This window comes from Mytilus californianus, unplaced genomic scaffold (assembly GCF_021869535.1).
Source record: "Mytilus californianus isolate M0D057914Y unplaced genomic scaffold, xbMytCali1.0.p SCAF_5, whole genome shotgun sequence".
In the NCBI taxonomy this organism is placed as follows: Eukaryota; Metazoa; Mollusca; class Bivalvia; order Mytilida; family Mytilidae; genus Mytilus; species Mytilus californianus.
In genome coordinates this window covers 108,289,424-108,306,173 of record NW_026262701.1, presented here as the reverse complement: position 1 = coordinate 108,306,173, position 16,750 = coordinate 108,289,424, and the positions used below count along the sequence as shown (strand labels likewise).

The 16,750-nt window shown below is 30.6% G+C and overlaps 1 protein-coding gene across 14 annotated transcripts in view; it reads left to right on the top strand.

Moving 5' to 3' along the window:
* LOC127700530 (roundabout homolog 1-like) overlaps positions 1–16,750 on the top strand; it is a 99,648-nt gene that overhangs the window by 26,287 nt on the left and 56,611 nt on the right. For 13 of the 14 annotated variants that reach the window (XM_052204054.1, XM_052204059.1, XM_052204056.1 and 10 more), the window contains one exon: positions 13,312–13,423. In XM_052204054.1, the coding sequence (XP_052060014.1) occupies positions 13,366–13,423 (58 nt within the window). In that variant the 5' untranslated portion in view covers positions 13,312–13,365. Of the gene's footprint in view, positions 1–12,322; positions 12,342–13,311; positions 13,424–16,750 lie in introns of those variants that run through there. The other variant, XM_052204055.1, reaches the window with a different exon arrangement.

Genomic DNA, 16,750 nt, shown 5'->3' with positions numbered 1-16,750 from the left:
CATTTTTAAGTTTAGGAAGTTGTTCATTTATTAAATTTTAATCATGCAAAGGATATATTTCTTGGCACAATGAAGCCATTTAAGTACCAAGCCACTTTGACATTTTGTTTTCATAACAATTATTAGATCATTATTGATATTTATTGAATAGATTTTAATTACAAGGTTGCTTTAATTATAATACTTCAAGAAAAAACAAAAAAAACTATTTTTAAAGTTAGTGTTTTCTTGTTTGAAGAAAAATAATCTCAAAACTGAATTGTGACTTTTTGTCCTGTGACTTTTTGTCCGTGACTTTTTGTCCTACATTCTGTTTTGCCCAATCCTTACTCTTTAATGACAGGGGTTCAGATATGACTGTTTTTGTTATTGGGTACACTAGTTGCTTTTGAATTGTTATGTAACAATATTCGTGTAATGTCCTTTGAACTTTTGACTCTCTGATTCCACCAAAGACAAATCCCATAGCTAGTATGGTATCTTCAAATGTACAAATGTACTCGCCATTTAAGTTTTCTTTTAGTATTTAATGATGTATCCTGTTCTGTTGATGCCCATTTTGGTTTTGATGCTATTGAGTATTTTATGTACCACTACAAGGCCATGCTTTTCAAAATTTTTGGTCACCATCATTCTTGTTTATTGTCTTTTCCAAAAACATTGTGTTGTGATGACTAGAATAAGTATCCTACTCTATATTTTAATTACACTTTTGAAAGGTAGGAAAAATAACAAATTCAAAGAACTCGTGCTACATTCTGTTGTGTTTTCCCAGCATATATTTCATTGCACATCTGCTAGTTGTGTTCTAGTATCTGCTTTGAGGGTCAAAAGGGCAGTAGATTATTTGCATGTAATGTGTAAACAATTAGACAACATAAAGGATTTTCTATGAAATAAGACATTGCTTTGTCATGGTATGTATGGGACAGTGTAATAGTTTGTTGATTGTTTGTGACATGCTAATTTGTTTTCTCAATGATACATCACACAATAGTTATGAAGAGATATTCATAATACATCCATATTGTTAAGAGACTATATAACTTCTGGCTTGTCAGACTAATCATTTTTGTGTTTGATCCTAAAGGATATAAAAAGGTATAATGCAATTTTTACGTGGACATTTATTGTTTTCTCTTTTGGTACAGATGTAGTGTGTTCAATAGTCTAGTAAAGGATACTAAATTATTGCCGTGAAGATAGTACAGAAGTTATAAAGTTAGCACACTTCACATGAAACATACCTTTTACTCTTTTGATCTTTGAGTGCTTTCATATTCTACATTTTTGTCTATTTTGATTTTTTCTAAGATGTATGTTTTTTCTCGGTTTTGAATAAAGGTACTCAGCTTTCCCCTCTTAAAACTTGGCTTAGAATTGAATTGTAGTGAAATAGGATGTTTAATTTAATTAACACAGCTTGAAATGTTCTATTTCATACTTATCTGTATGGTTTAAGTGATTAAATCATCACTTTTATTTCTAAAATATCCTAAACCATCATATTTGATATGTTTAAACAATTGTATGTTGAAAGTATCAACTATTTGAGCTTGTCTGGATCAAAATTATCTATGTACAGTAGGATATATTTTATGGTTAGGATTAGCCCGCTTATTTTAAGGATTTGGCTACATTTGATAGCAAATTAGTGCAGGGGTGAAGGAAATTAAGATCCAAAATGAAATTGATTTAAACAATGTGCCATTATGTCATGTGACATGTAGACTGCCAAAGGTGTAAGGCAACCTTGGACCACATGGGGGGGATGTAATATAAACATTGTATACATGTTTTCTCCTGCTTTTGTGTATTTACAAGTGAGTGAAGTCAGTTATTACACTATTTGCCTGTTGTTATGAAGCTTTTTGTTACAGGGTACATTGTTGACGATGAAGTGGGGATTTCTCTGTGGGAGACGGGCTCCATTTTTCTTTTCAGTAGGGTTTTAGTAACTTGATTTAATTTATGCAGTTTATTTTTGTATTGTAGTGAGATATCTGTTACTTGATATCATTGATTCATTTGTGTATCTAAAATATGGACAAGAATCGTTTTTCGCTGGTCTGTTCTTTATATAATTTATGAGGCTTTACACCATTCAGGTCCTGTCCGTATTGAAATAAAAGAGGTGCATTTATTGTCAATTGCGTAATAACTGAATTAGATCATCTTAATAGTATCTTAACATTATGTGCCTGTACATTTCATGCAAACACAAATTTTATCCTGTAATATCTATTAAAGGTCCAAAGCAAATTTGCAAACCTGGTAATTGATGGCCCCTGAATATACTTGTATGTATTATATCAAACTTGAAATTTTCTAAATGTTTAATGGCATTAATTGTGCAGATGATGCCACAAAACTCAGTTTACTAGCTGACAAAACATTAATATGATCATATACATGTTTCTCCTAATTCAAATTTGTATATCCCTGCCGTGGTGGAAGGGGTATTAAGTGTTACCCTTGTCTGTCCATACGTCCCAAAATTAGTGTCAGTTCTCTAACTTTAGTTTGCCTCAACCAAATGTTATGAAACTTATACACAATGCTTATTACCACAAAACATAGATCAAGTTCGAATTTGAGTTGCATCACTTTTACCATTTTGAGTTATGTCCCTTTATGATGTTATACATAAGCGGGGCATCATCTGTGTCCCATGGAAACATTCTTCATTTATTTAAAATTATTGTATTGGATAAGCTAATGCATTAAAATTAATTTTCATGTGGAAATCTTATATAGGGATAGTCTATAGCTATATAAAAGCACAATGAACAAAAAACAGTCCACAAAACAGTTCACAGACATCTACAGATGAACATTCAGAACAACACTGTTCCCATTTAAAACTGGGCTAGAACTCAAGAAATTTGAAAGGGTCAGTGGTCATTGTGACAGTAAATAAAACAAAACATGGTTTAATCACTATTACTCTTTGAGAATGTATACATAAAAAATGCAACTTGTATAAAGTCATTATTATACATATATTGATGCAGGCAAATCAAAAATGTTATCTTTAGTTAAATGCGTCTGTTAGACAAATGTTTGCAGTTAAATCTAGAATTATAAATATTATAGAGGAATCATGCAAAGTAAGAGCCATCAATCTTGATTTTATGTATGCCTATAGAGATTTTGAACATTGTGCAGTCCTGACAGTTACAATTGACATTGTATTTGACATGTAGAATGAAATCATATACAGAAGTGCAATAATGGATGCAATTAAAAAAAAAATTTATTAGATAAAAGTGTTGAAGCAGAAGCCCAACTATAAGCAGTATCCCAACATGAGCAGATTTGTCCTTTGGTTTTTATGGGAGGATGGAAGATAGATTGTAAAATAATTACCGAAACAAAGAGGAGGAAAGATTTGAATAGTGACACTAAATTACATATATAAATAAGCAACTGAAAGGTTAGCATGAAGAGATATTGTAGGCCCTAAATATAAATCCAACCATTATCCAACCTACATGTATATTGAAATTTTCCTGCAAGTAATATACAAGCATACACATTCTACCCACTCATAAAAATATAAATCAAGTCAAATCAAATCAGTTTATTTCCTAATTAAAGGGCTAAAAAGGGTATGTCAATTACAAACAAGAGAAAAAAAGACAAACATAATTATACACTTTCATGCATTAAATATTATATGATTTATATATGTTTAAAAAATAAACAATTTGTGAGAGGAGAGTATATCATTATTCTGTTTTTTATTGAATAATAGTTTTGTTACTATTATGTTAGCCTGTAGTTTTTTCCTTTTAAGAGTTTTCTTCATGTTTTACTTGAGTTTTATTACAGAAATCTTAAGACCACATCCTTTCTTATAACATGAACATATTGACTTAACTATTCTGTCTTAATGTAAAATGGCTGAAATAAGAGTTCAATTAGGTCATCTAAGTAAACTTTATGGTGAAAATTGCATTAAAATCCTGGTTGCTTCTTAATAAAATATTTCAGAATGGCCATATTGCATGTGAAAGAGTCATAGTCGTCAATAGATTCCTTGTTAAAGCTATCTGAGATGGGCCTCCGATAAAGATCTTGTTCTGAAGAAAACATCATTACCTATTGGCAATCAATACCAAATAAAAATCGGCAATTGTAGATTCTAGTAGGACAGAGAATTGAATGCAGGCAAAATTACACTGAGGAGATACATTTATCATTGGGAAAATAGGATCTAGTTTGTTTAATAGTCTCTATTGGTATGAATCAAGATCGTTTTATTAGTTTATAGGTTTTTCATATTAATTTAAGGCATTCATCCATTCAACTTTGTTCCTTTCTTATATAAATTGCTTATCAGCTACGAGCTCTATACTTGACATTCAACCTGTTTTGTTATGAGAGATGAAAGGCCAAAATATAAATGGAATTTTTAGTGTAATGTTTAGAGAAAATTGGTTTGACAGTTGGACATTTACAGTTTTTATAATGTTGAGGAACAAATGTGTTAAGCTATAAAAACCTGACTATAAGTTGAGTTATATACCTTCTTGGTTACTATATATAGTCTTAATAGTTTCTGTTTAATCTTTTTACAACTTCCATAAACCAGCAGACACTGTCATTGAAGACTTTATTCTGTCTTACATATCTTTGGTTATTTTTGTCGTATGGTTGCTCTCTCATTGAGGTAAACCCCATATCTCCATGTATTCATATTAGTTGTTGGACGTCAAGCTTGTGTGAACTGTTACAACACAATGTGGTATGTAGATTTTGAGGTTTCAGAGTACGGTTTCGCTTTGGGATTTTTCACCATGTTTACATCTTCAGTATCTTCACTATTTATCAGAGGGAAAAGATTCATTAGTTTATTAATATGTCATGTTAAATCATTATAGTATGTTTTACAACTAGTCTTCTGGGTTTTAAATTCATTTTTGTTCCCTGATTGATAAAACAAATTTTACAGTATTCCTTTATATTAAAAACCATCCTTGAAGCATACTAAATTTCATTCAATAAGAAGAATTTGATGAGCAAAATATCTGGAGAAATGTGAGAAATTACTGACCTTTGGTGGGGCACATTTCTCTTGGTGAAAAAAGGAAATGTGTGTTCCTTGAATATCTTTCTCAAGCTGTAGAAATAAGTCTGTTAACTAAATCTGTTAAGGAAAATGTAAATAATAGAACATAAACATGAACACTTTACTGAAAAGTGGGAGGAGGTTTGGCTCATACAACGAATAAGTAGATATTGTGAAATTGCCTATAAGACAGATATGAATAAAAAGAAATTTGGACGGTATACATCACTGAGACAACAACACAACAACACAAATAACCAAATGATATGAAAGTGAATATCTATACAACAAATTACAAAAGCAAAATCTCTTACTGTAAAGTAAGGTAGAAAAGGTGTAAAGTAAATTATTTAACAAAAAAGAGATTACTTACAACCTTCTTTAAGTCAAGTAAAGTAAATCACCCATCCCCCCAAAAACTTACAACCTTCTTTAAGTCAAGCAAAGTAAATCACCCATCCCCCCAAAAAAACTTACAGCCTTCTGTCAAGTAAAGTAAATCACCCACCCCCCAAAAAACTTACAGCCTTCTGTCAAGTAAAGTAAATCACCCACCCCCCAAAAAACTTACAACCTTCTTTAAGTCAAGTAAAGTAAATCACCCATCCCCCCAAAATACTTACAGCCTTCTTTAAGTCAAGTAAAGTAAATCACCCATCCCCCCAAAAAACGCAAACGAACAATCCATTAGGTACATAACCATTATGACATAAGTTAGTTAATATCATTTGTACATAATCAATCCCAGCTTTCTTTACTGAACTTTAATTCACTTACTCACTGTAGAGTGGGCTTTCATTGACTGTACATATTGTAATAACAGCTAATGATATATATGTCTGTAGAAAGTACTTTAAACTAAATACGGTATTAAAGATATGTAAATTAAATGTATTTTTCATGTAAAATGACCCTTGATGTGGTTATTTCATTCATTGGTTGGTCCATGCATGAAAATGCACAAAAATGGTTTCACGTCAAAATGTATTATAACTCTTTCCTCAAAGGGACAACGTTTCGTAACTGATGCCTAATCCTTTCATACATGGTTTACAAAGTTTATGTAAATTAAATGTATTTATGATGTAAAATGACCGATTTCATATAGAAGCAAATGTTAAAGTCGATATTTTATGATAGTTACAAAGTGGTTACAATGCGTCATTTATACAATCATATATAATTAAAAGCGTATCAAATTCTTCAAATTTTAACGAAATAACACCTGTAATTTGTTTTATAGATCTTTAAATCTGATCGTTAAGAACAACAAAGAGTCATGTATTCGTCAATGATCAGGTATCACTAAACTAATTAATATGATACCTTCGTAAGTAGTTTAATAGTCAAGTAAGTCTCAAGCAAAATCATTCAAATTTCAAACGTGGGTCCATGGCCAATTTGAGGTTCTAAATACGAACACATACAACTTTATTTTAGTTGTTTCTCTTGTAAACGATCAAATTATTTGACATGAATCACTCGGGTATTATGTACCAGGGTACGTAAATCTTAATTCTTTTGATCGTGTTAATCGTTTCAGTCCAATAAGGTAGTGTCAAGTGGAGCAATAATTCGTAACCTTAAACAACTCAGAATCTAAAGTATTTTAAAGGTAAAGACGTTTACATTTGTCTGGTACTACGGAGGGAATCTGGAGAGTAAGTCTTTCATGTGCTTTATAAGTCAATTATAAATGCATGGAAACTGAGTGCTAAATAAATAGAGCTAGTGCAAAGTCAAACATTAAAGTAGCGAGAGTAAAAATCAAAGGCTCCGGAAAGTTGCTTTATTATAATGACGAATACAGTAAATGGGTTTTGAAACCATGACATAATAGGTGTGTTGGGAGTTATCAAACAAATTGTTTTATGGTGTGTTTACTTGTGATCTATGAAACTTCAATCACCCGAAAAGTTACCTATTCAGAAATGTAAAGGTCTGTTTTTGTACCTGTGTAATAGTTACAAAAAAAACCCACTTGAGTCAATATATCAGAAATGTGGTTCTAATTACTGTATTACCTAGTAAAAACAGATAATTTAAGAAAGAACAGTCATATATTGACAGGATATTTTTTAACTGGTACATCTAAGTAGATTTAGACAAAGCTATTTATATTTTGTTTTGTATGCCAAGTTTTTATGATTTAAACAATTTTGTTTTGTGTGAAAACACTAAGCAGTAAAATAGTTGAAAATAACCATAAATGCCAAATAAAGTGACTTTAAGTTGACTTGAAATCAATATTTTACTGGAAGTAGAGTTGATTAACAACATGTGAACATGGATTTTTAAGACAGTTATGAAGATATGTCATATTTGTCAAGGACTATTTGTCTCTTATATGTCTGAAGGTTTTAACTGTTTTATTGGCCTTTTTCATTGTTTTAGACAACTTATACCTCAAATTACTACTCAGTGGTGTTTCTTGGTCAGGATGCCAGCTTTTTATTTATGACAGCAAAGTGGGCTACTCTTATTGTCTTCTCTGCTTGAATTTTGATTTAAAATGGGCATTCTTTGTTTTAAAGTATAAGTTTTTCAGTTAAAAAGAGTTGAGTCAATGAATTTAAGCCAAATTACTTGTAAATAACTAACTGTCAAATGTCAATTTTATGTATTTAAGATATTTATTATGATAAAAGCATATAATTGCTGCAAATTTAAAAGTTGAAATATAACAAGCTGAATGGGCATAAACTGTGACCCATGCATACAGCATGTACAAGGTAGTCTTCCAAAACAATACCCAAAAATTCCCTTACATGTATATTAATTGGTCCTAGATTAAATTTGGCATGACAGATCTGAGTTTTGGTCCACTTCGATGGTGTAAATAAAAGCATTTATAACATATGAACTAAGCTTTATGTTAAAGTGTATTAGATTTTTGTACTATTCTTTTATCAAAGACAACAAAGCTATTGTAAATATTTGATTTATTAGAATCTTAGATGCCAAGCTACTTTGAATTATGTTACCCCTAAAGGAGATCTCAACTTCAAAGTTTGTCAAGAATCGAAGAGTAAATATTAGATATATGATTCTTAAAATCTTTCAAGGATTAATAAATTAAAATTCAAAAATATAAAGATATCATAGCATAAATTACAATGAAATGAATTGGTGTGGACAGATTTCGTGTTTACTTTCGATAATTATTTCAGGATCCATTTTAGCTTTGAGACGACATGGTAATTCACTTTTCAAGTGTCAAGATTTATGAAGAACTTGAATAGATCATGATTTAGCAATACTAAATGGAAGTTTCTTGATTGTGTGTGTATTGAATGTACACGCCAAAACAGGAACTGCCTCTCTGTGTTTTCTATTGATATGTTATGTAAGGATTTCTTTTGTTCAAAGTTAACTTTGGGTTGTCTTTTCATCTTGATTCAGAATTAACCTTGGGTTGTCTTTTTATCCTGCAATTGCACATATAATGGTACTGTGCAACTTTTTAGGGATATTTTTGTGGTAATTATTTTTTTTATGTGCAAAAAAATGTTTTTGTACGATATGCCAACATCATGGAGGAAATCCTCGGAATATTGGTCACCACTAGAAATTGACCTGATTTCTTGAAAGCTACCAAGAAGTAGAAAGTTTGCCAACAAGGTGTTTCTCATGCTTGTGATATATTTATTCATTCATTTTCATCTGAAATTGAATTTTTAAATGTTTGTTGTTGTGTATTTTGTTCAAACAAACTTCTTACATAAGTGGTATTAAAGTTAGATATGACACTACATGGTGTTTCCAACTGTGTTTGTATAGCCATGTTTAGTCAGTTACAAGTATATCAATATATATATATGTTCTTGTTTCAGTATAAATCGGACTACGTTTCACTAACTCTCAACATGAACAAAAACTTACAGTTTTTCTGTTGTATTTCATTACACATAAAGGTACTATAGAATCTATTGTCAAAATTTTCAATATTTGTATAACTGTCAACATGTATTTGAATATTATAACAGTCCGGTGATTCATTTAAAAAGGAATTTTATTAATAAGTATTGTTTGTTAAAGTTCATTAAATGGAAAAATTAAGGAAGTGTAAAAAGTAATTAAAATAAGTAAAACTAAATCGTAGTTTTGAGTTGTGAATACTCATATTCATTTGGTTAAAGAGTGTGTTAAAACAACATGGCATGGAAACAACAAACAATAAATTTCACAGTTTGTAATCTTTAATTGTAAAAATGACAAGTTTTTTGTAAATATTATATAAAACAAACATATATCCAGAGGCCAACAGATAATCCTACGAATTTTCACAGTCGTGAGTTCTTAATAAAGAAATCAGCCACAGGGTGGCATGATAATGGCATTGATGCATGAGAGTAGGGGAACACTGGCAAGTTTATGTTTAATGTTTTACCTAAAAGGGCTGTTTACCAGTAATTAACTACCTTTGAACTATGTACATTGATGGACAGGTTAGGTAATTCTTACACCTGGGCTAGATTTATACAACTAGTTTTTTTTTAAAGTTTATGTCAGGTTTTGCTTGAAGCCTCCTTGTTAGTTGTAAAAATGACACAATGTATAATTCTTATGATCTGGATAAGATCTTAATAGATTTGAAGGTGCTGTTTTATTCTATTTAACACAGGAGGTTACTATACGTAGATCTAAGGTGTTCAGCCATTTGCTTGACTTCTGAAGTAGAGACAATTACCTCTCTGTTTGATATCTAGTTAACATTGCCTGCTCAGTATTGTGTAGAGTTCTGGGTCATTACAAATAAAAAATCAGTCAATATATTTACCAGTTCAAATATTCACATTTTTTTAACCTTTGTAAACTTTATCAGAAACAAAATGAAGAAGATACTATCATTACTACAGGGGTTATCAAATACAATAAATTTATTGGTCGATTGTTGTTTGCTTAAAGTCCAGTGGCAAATATTTCATGCATATTTTGGACAAACCATAAATTGAAGAACTATAGACAACACCATGAAAAAAAAAGTCAAACAAAAAAAAAACTTTAAAAAAAGGGGGGGATTATTCATTGAGCTAGTTTAACACTGTCACATATCTCCGGTTGATATCATTATTCCTAGTTAGTACGGTTGTTGTTGCTGTACCTTCATGTTTTTATCTGTTTAAAATTTGTTATCAGTTAATTATAAGAGATTGTCAAACAGGGTGGACTTGTATGCCAATTTTTGAAGACTTTATGGAAACCTGTAGATGTTTGTTTAATAAATTCATAATGTTGTGTTGCTGTCACTTTGCTGGTTGCCTTGTGTCTCCTGTTTATTTGTTATGGACTTTAAGATAGGTTTGAAGTTGATTTGGTTAAAATGATTTTAAGCTGAATTTTTTAGTAAGAAAATCATGAAACAGAGACAGTTTCTGCGAGTTAAGAAGTTAGGGATTGTTAAGGGCAAAGATTATGAGTATAGGAAAGAGAAAATAAAAAATAATGGGAAAACCTCTATGAATAACAACCAAGTCTGTACCAATACATTTCCTAAATATTTTTGTTGTTTCCATGTTTCGTTGCATCTTAAGTTGGTATTGATCATTTATACTGGAATGACAAAGCTGTTATTGTTGTAGGCAATTGGTTAAAATAATTATGTCATGCTCATCCTGTCTGGCTTTTACAAATATCTCAGATAATTTCAGAATTAAACATCCAGACAGAAAGTCCAAGTTACACATTAACACAAATTGATCTGGCAGATTTTATAGATATAATGGGGAAGAAGTGCCAGAAAAAATATCTTTGTATTTTTGTGTGATAAATACTGATCATGTTATAGTGTGATAAATACAGAGATCATGTTAGAAGTTAATCGGTCAAGGCCTAAATACTACTTTATCTATAAAACCATTTTCTATTCTTTTTTTAGTGGAAAAGTTTGTATTGTGAGTTACTTTGAAATCAATACCTGCAGAATGCAAAGTTATTTATTGTTGTGTTTGAACTCATTTTTGACCAGACCAGACATTTTAGTTTTCTAACCTATTTTGAAATTTTTTGCTGATCACTCCAAAATTCAATTCTAATTTCAATCAATCTTCAAAGAAAGTTTCACATAAAAGGGAAGAAAATGAATTACCCTCTGTTAAGTCATTTTCTATTGACAAACTCAAATATTTTCTTTCTTAATTTTTATAAGGTAAATATACAATACAAATCCCCGCCCCCCTGTGGTGTACTTGGGCACAGGGTATATACTAAATGATCTTTTCTTTTTAAAAGCTAATGTTATGCATCAAGAGAATCAGTCGATGGTTATTGAGGTCGAAATCATTAAAGATATACCCTTTTATGAATAAGAACGTTTTTTTTCTATAACATTAGTTTATAACAAAGAAAGAGTACTTTATAGAAATGGTATAGGATATTGTGTATTATAATTGGATTTAGTTTTCACAAGTACCTTATCCTAAAGGATTACGTGTGCCGGAGTATTTAAAATCAGGAGACGCAAGTATTAAGTTTATTGTATGACAACCTGTTCCAAAGTAAAGCTTAAAATTAATAAAAGAGTTCAAGTTGAATTAAGTCAGGAGAAAACAAAACATATTCATATTTCTATAAAAAAAATCAATGTTATTTTAAATACAAGTGTACATGTTATGTTCAGGGTTTTTAACTTCACAATCACAATTGATATGGATCATTTATTGTTGACAGACATATAAATTTATTTGAGTTGAAATCTAAATTTGAATTTCATAAGGTTTGAATGTTTTCACAAAAGATGCAGCAGACCACCTAACACTTATTTTATGTTGAATAAAAGGTCTATAAATCCAGGACTGTAATAACCAGGCTAATTTTATAGGCCATTATGAAATTCATATTTTCTCAGAGATAGTCATCGGAAATGGTGAGAGTCAAGTATTATGGTATATCAGACAAAATTCATAACTTTGTAACATACGATTGTTATCATATTTTGTTGAATGCACCTCAAGGGCTCTAACTGCACATAAAAGATAATATCATTATTATATCACAGATCAACCGATAGGTGTTATTTTAATCAACATAGTGAAAGCTTGGCTGATTTTCATAGCGAGTAATGAAAACTGAACATTTCACACTACCGATTTTGTAATTTCTTAAATGATTTTAGTACATCAAAGCTATGCTTCTAAACTGTTAATAACTTAACAGTCAAAGGTGAAGAAAAAAGATGGCGAAGCTTTTATACTTATCTTTGCTGTGATGCTTGAAGCATATTATGAAATATGACACAAAAAGATGTAGGTTGCTTAAAGACGGAAAGGTATGACACAAAAAGATGTAGATTGTTTAAAGAAAGGAAAAGTAAAATGTAAATTTTTTTTACAGTACATGATTACCTACTTTCCAGCCGAGTGTGAAAAAAATTAGAAATGACAAGGTGTTGAAATAGAATAGCTTTTTTTAACACTGACTGCAGTCTATACCTAAATGTAAATTGATTGCCCTGGAGAAAGTTAGAAAGAAATGCACTGAATCTTAGTCAATGATAGTAATCTGTGAATCATTTAAGTGGCGACATCATAATTTTCATATAATTCCTGCATAAAAAGATGAGTGCCCTATAAACGGTTTTATAGGATGCTCAAGTAAATTGTATTTTGTAAAGATCTGATAAAAGTTGTATATCATTGGGAAAACAAGGCGACATCAGTACACAGGATGTAAAGGGTATAAACTATCGGTAAAATACAACCACAAAGTTCGGTTGATTTTTGGGGATTTATGTAGGATCGGTAGAATGGAGCCAGGAAATGCTATATACAAAGTATGTTGATGCTTGTGGCTTATATGACCAGTCTACGCTATATCTGATGATCGGAAGTTAAGGATTTTTTTTCTAGTTCAATGTGGACTGGAGGATGCATTTCATGAACTATGAAATTCGTTTTATTTTGTGAAGTAACAGTTTCTATTAAGGTAGGCAAGCAATAATGTTTCCGAAAAGATTCAAAAGCTTCTTTTCGAAATAAAAATAATTAAATTGAAAATATCCTCAAAACATTGATAATTTATTTCCTCCAACCAACAAAAATGTGTTATCCTCTCCCCCCTTTATATTTCAATGAATCTTAAGTAGGTAAACACATCATTATTGCAAAAAGCTTATACAAAAATTGTTGAAGAAGAAACTGATAAAACGTTTATTACTTTGTAGACATTACAAGATGTACTCTAAAAGTTCTCCTGTATCTGACAGAAGACATTATATTCAATCATTGTTTTATTTGCAGGATATGAGATAAAGGACTAAGCAGAAAGCTGATGGGTGTGGGGTATAGATCAGAATGAGGGGCTGTCAGTTTGTTGTACAAGCCATTGTCAGTTGGACTCTAGTCTGTTTCGGTAAGTTCACGTTTTTTTTTCACAGCAATATGATTATCAGGAGAGGAAACAAACTGGATCACAAGTTAATGTTGCAGTTTATCAGATGCAATGTGTGTCGGTGTACTTATACAATACCTAGTCAGTTTATATGGATTATGTAAATATGCAGAAGGCCAATATCAACAAAAACATGAGGATTTTTTTTCTCTTCCATCTCTATGTAACAATATAGACTGACATCTATGTTTGAAATTTCTCTTAGGCAAAACAAATATACAAAATTTAAAAATCATCAAGTTATATTAAAAAAAAAAAAAAAAATACAATGTTTTTTCATAGTGTTATAAACAGTAAACAAGAACTTTTTGTACTTTGACAATTTGTACAACAATAGAATAAGTTTGTTTCTCGCCTTTGTTTATGGTCCTTAGATCTACCTTTTACAATAGTCGGTATTTCACACTTTGGAAATTAAAATACTTATGTCCATATGTACTATCTTTATGTATGAAACAGATTTGGCGTGTGGGAGGTCTGACTATTGTTTTACACACTTCAAAGGGTCTGAAAATTATGCTCGATATCTGATGCACACTTTAAATTGTAAGTTTAAAACAAAGAACTTATCTTTCACAAAATTAAAGCAAGGAGTTTATATAGCCATTGAAATTAATATGTTCAATAACCTTTCTGCTTGGAAGAAAATTTTATCAAAAAGAAGTCTTAACACAAACTTAGATCTTATGCTTTTGAAAAATATAATTTTATTTGATTAAGGAAAAAGGAATAAAGTAATTGAGTTTGAAATAATGTTCAGCATAAAATAAATTTACTGTTATCATTCATCCTTGCATGTATTTTCTATTAAAGTTACAAAAATTAGAAAAATTGCTTTTCTATTGAGTTTTCTGTTGGAATATTCAGAGTTGCAACATTTGTGGTACTTTTCTTGTCTGTTTTAATTTGTTTATGCTGATCTGACCACGGCTGTAACATGTCCAAACAATATCATTGATTCATTTGTAATACAAACATGTACATGACAAAATATTGATAGAACTCAGCAAGCTTCCTTCTAGCTTCATCTCACAAGCTATGCTCGTACATCATTCGTCACTCTCTGATAAGTTAAGCGTACATAATTCCAATCTTTTCTGTTTCAATATGTTTTCTAGGTGTCCTATTGAAGAAAGAACATTGTAACGAATGACAGCCTCTTTGACTCATGTCTTTTTGGGAAGAATAAAAGTGAATCATAAATAATTGAATTTATATTTTTCGAATCCTGTTGATTCTACATAATTCATTTATCTTGATATCATTGAATAAACTCATTGAAATAGCAGTAACTCAGTGCACGACCATCAAAAAATTGTCAATATTCAATTTATAGCCATAACAGTGGTAGAAAAAAAATCCAGACAATACGAAAAAAATATTAAATCAATTGCGTGATACTTTATATTACATTAGATTGCCATAAATTAAATATTCAATGTAAATTGTAAAAAGAAAATGGAATATTTACATCCGTATGTAGTAAATCAGTACTGTAATTAGCTGTTTGCACTTGCAGCGCCTAAACGGCCCATTACATGTATTCATATAATAATAGTTCTGTATTCAGTTGAATTTAATAATTGTGCAATCGTAACAGACGTTTGATAAATAATTATTTACCACAAACCAGACTATTAAAACCGTTTTCATATAAAATTTATGAAAGTTTTGCATAAAGGGATTGAAAAAAATTGTCAGTCGGTACTTAAATATGTAACTTCAATTTCCCAATTTAATTTTATTTTCGGTAAAGGAGTAAGTGGTTGTCTTAATGTTTTTTTTTTATTTCAATTTTCCTTTTGTGTTAACCAATCTGCCATTGTGTTTAAAGCTTGTCTTGGACAGATGTTTCTTAACATGTCATCTCACGATTTAGTTTCTATTTATCAGCTGGTTACAAGTTATTTAGATAAATTCCATCATATTTTGATCAAGGCAGAATAATCCTGATTAAAAATAATATCAAGAAAAAGTCTAGGAAAAAAAAGTCTGTTGTCCCAACTTGAATCAGCTAATAACACTTCAATGCCAGCACAAACAAAAAAAACCTTTGGGCATTGCAGATGTGTATAACAACTGTGACCAAATAGTTTAAAAAACTGATACTTATATGGAGCAATAGGAAAATTGAAGCTTTATATTATAGGTGGCGAGCTTTTAATCTTAGATTCATAGGTGTCTTGTGTCTGCCTTTTAGTTCCCTTGTTATGTCACCCTGAAACATTATTTGGTGTTGTTTATCATTTAAAGATAGTATACATGTGTAACCTTCTGTAAAAGGTAGGCCACAGGGCATGTAGTTTTAGCATTTAACCCCCTTTTTTTTGGAAGGGGACAAGCTAGTTCTAGTTTTCACAGGATACATATTTCAATATAGTTAATAGTTGTTTAAAAATGGCCAAAACTTCAGGATATGCAGTCAATTAGGCAAGTGAAAACACACACTATTTTTTTTTTTGAACTTCGATAGAGGTTTAACTGCTGTTAACTATGGCTGCTGATTCTAATATCTTCATTAATTCTGTTAAGAAGCAATGTTTTTGCCAAAGTACATCTGATTTTCCATTGATAAAATAAATTCCACCAGAGAGCTCATTTACTTGTTAAACAATAGATTTAGAAGCAATTATAGGACTGGTGTCAGAGATGCCAGCATACTAAATTACTGTGTTCAGGATGTGTTTTATACCAATTATCTACCAAGTGTTATGGGAAAATGGACTTATATCTTCAGGGTCGCAGGGGATCTACGTCCAAATAAATATAGAATCTTTCTGAACAATTTGTGTAATGGAAGCTTAGAGTACTGGATTTGTGAAAGAACAAATTATCCATGATTAGACGGCAACAAAATAGATTTATATTTTCAAAAATTGACAGAAAAGCTTTTACTTGTGGGGCTAATGGATAAATATTTTGATAAGGTTATTATTATAGACTGAATTAAATTCCGGACAAACACTGAAAAACAGAGTGCATCGTCCGTTTATCACTTCTGCTTAGTGTGTAAGTCTTGTTGGCAATAACAATTTGTATTCTGCTTTATTTTAGAAACAAATTTTCACAATCAGTGGTCTAAATATCGTGAAATATAGTGTTACAAAATATTAATTTTTAAGAAATTTTAGATGATTTCAACTGAGGTGTAATCTGTGTTAAATTAGTTTGAAGGCACTAAATAGTGGGGAAATTGGGAAGAAAAATAATATTCACTTGATTTCACAGGAATTATCAACACATTTGAAGTCAACAGCATTCTATCAAAATCAATATCTTCACATTAAT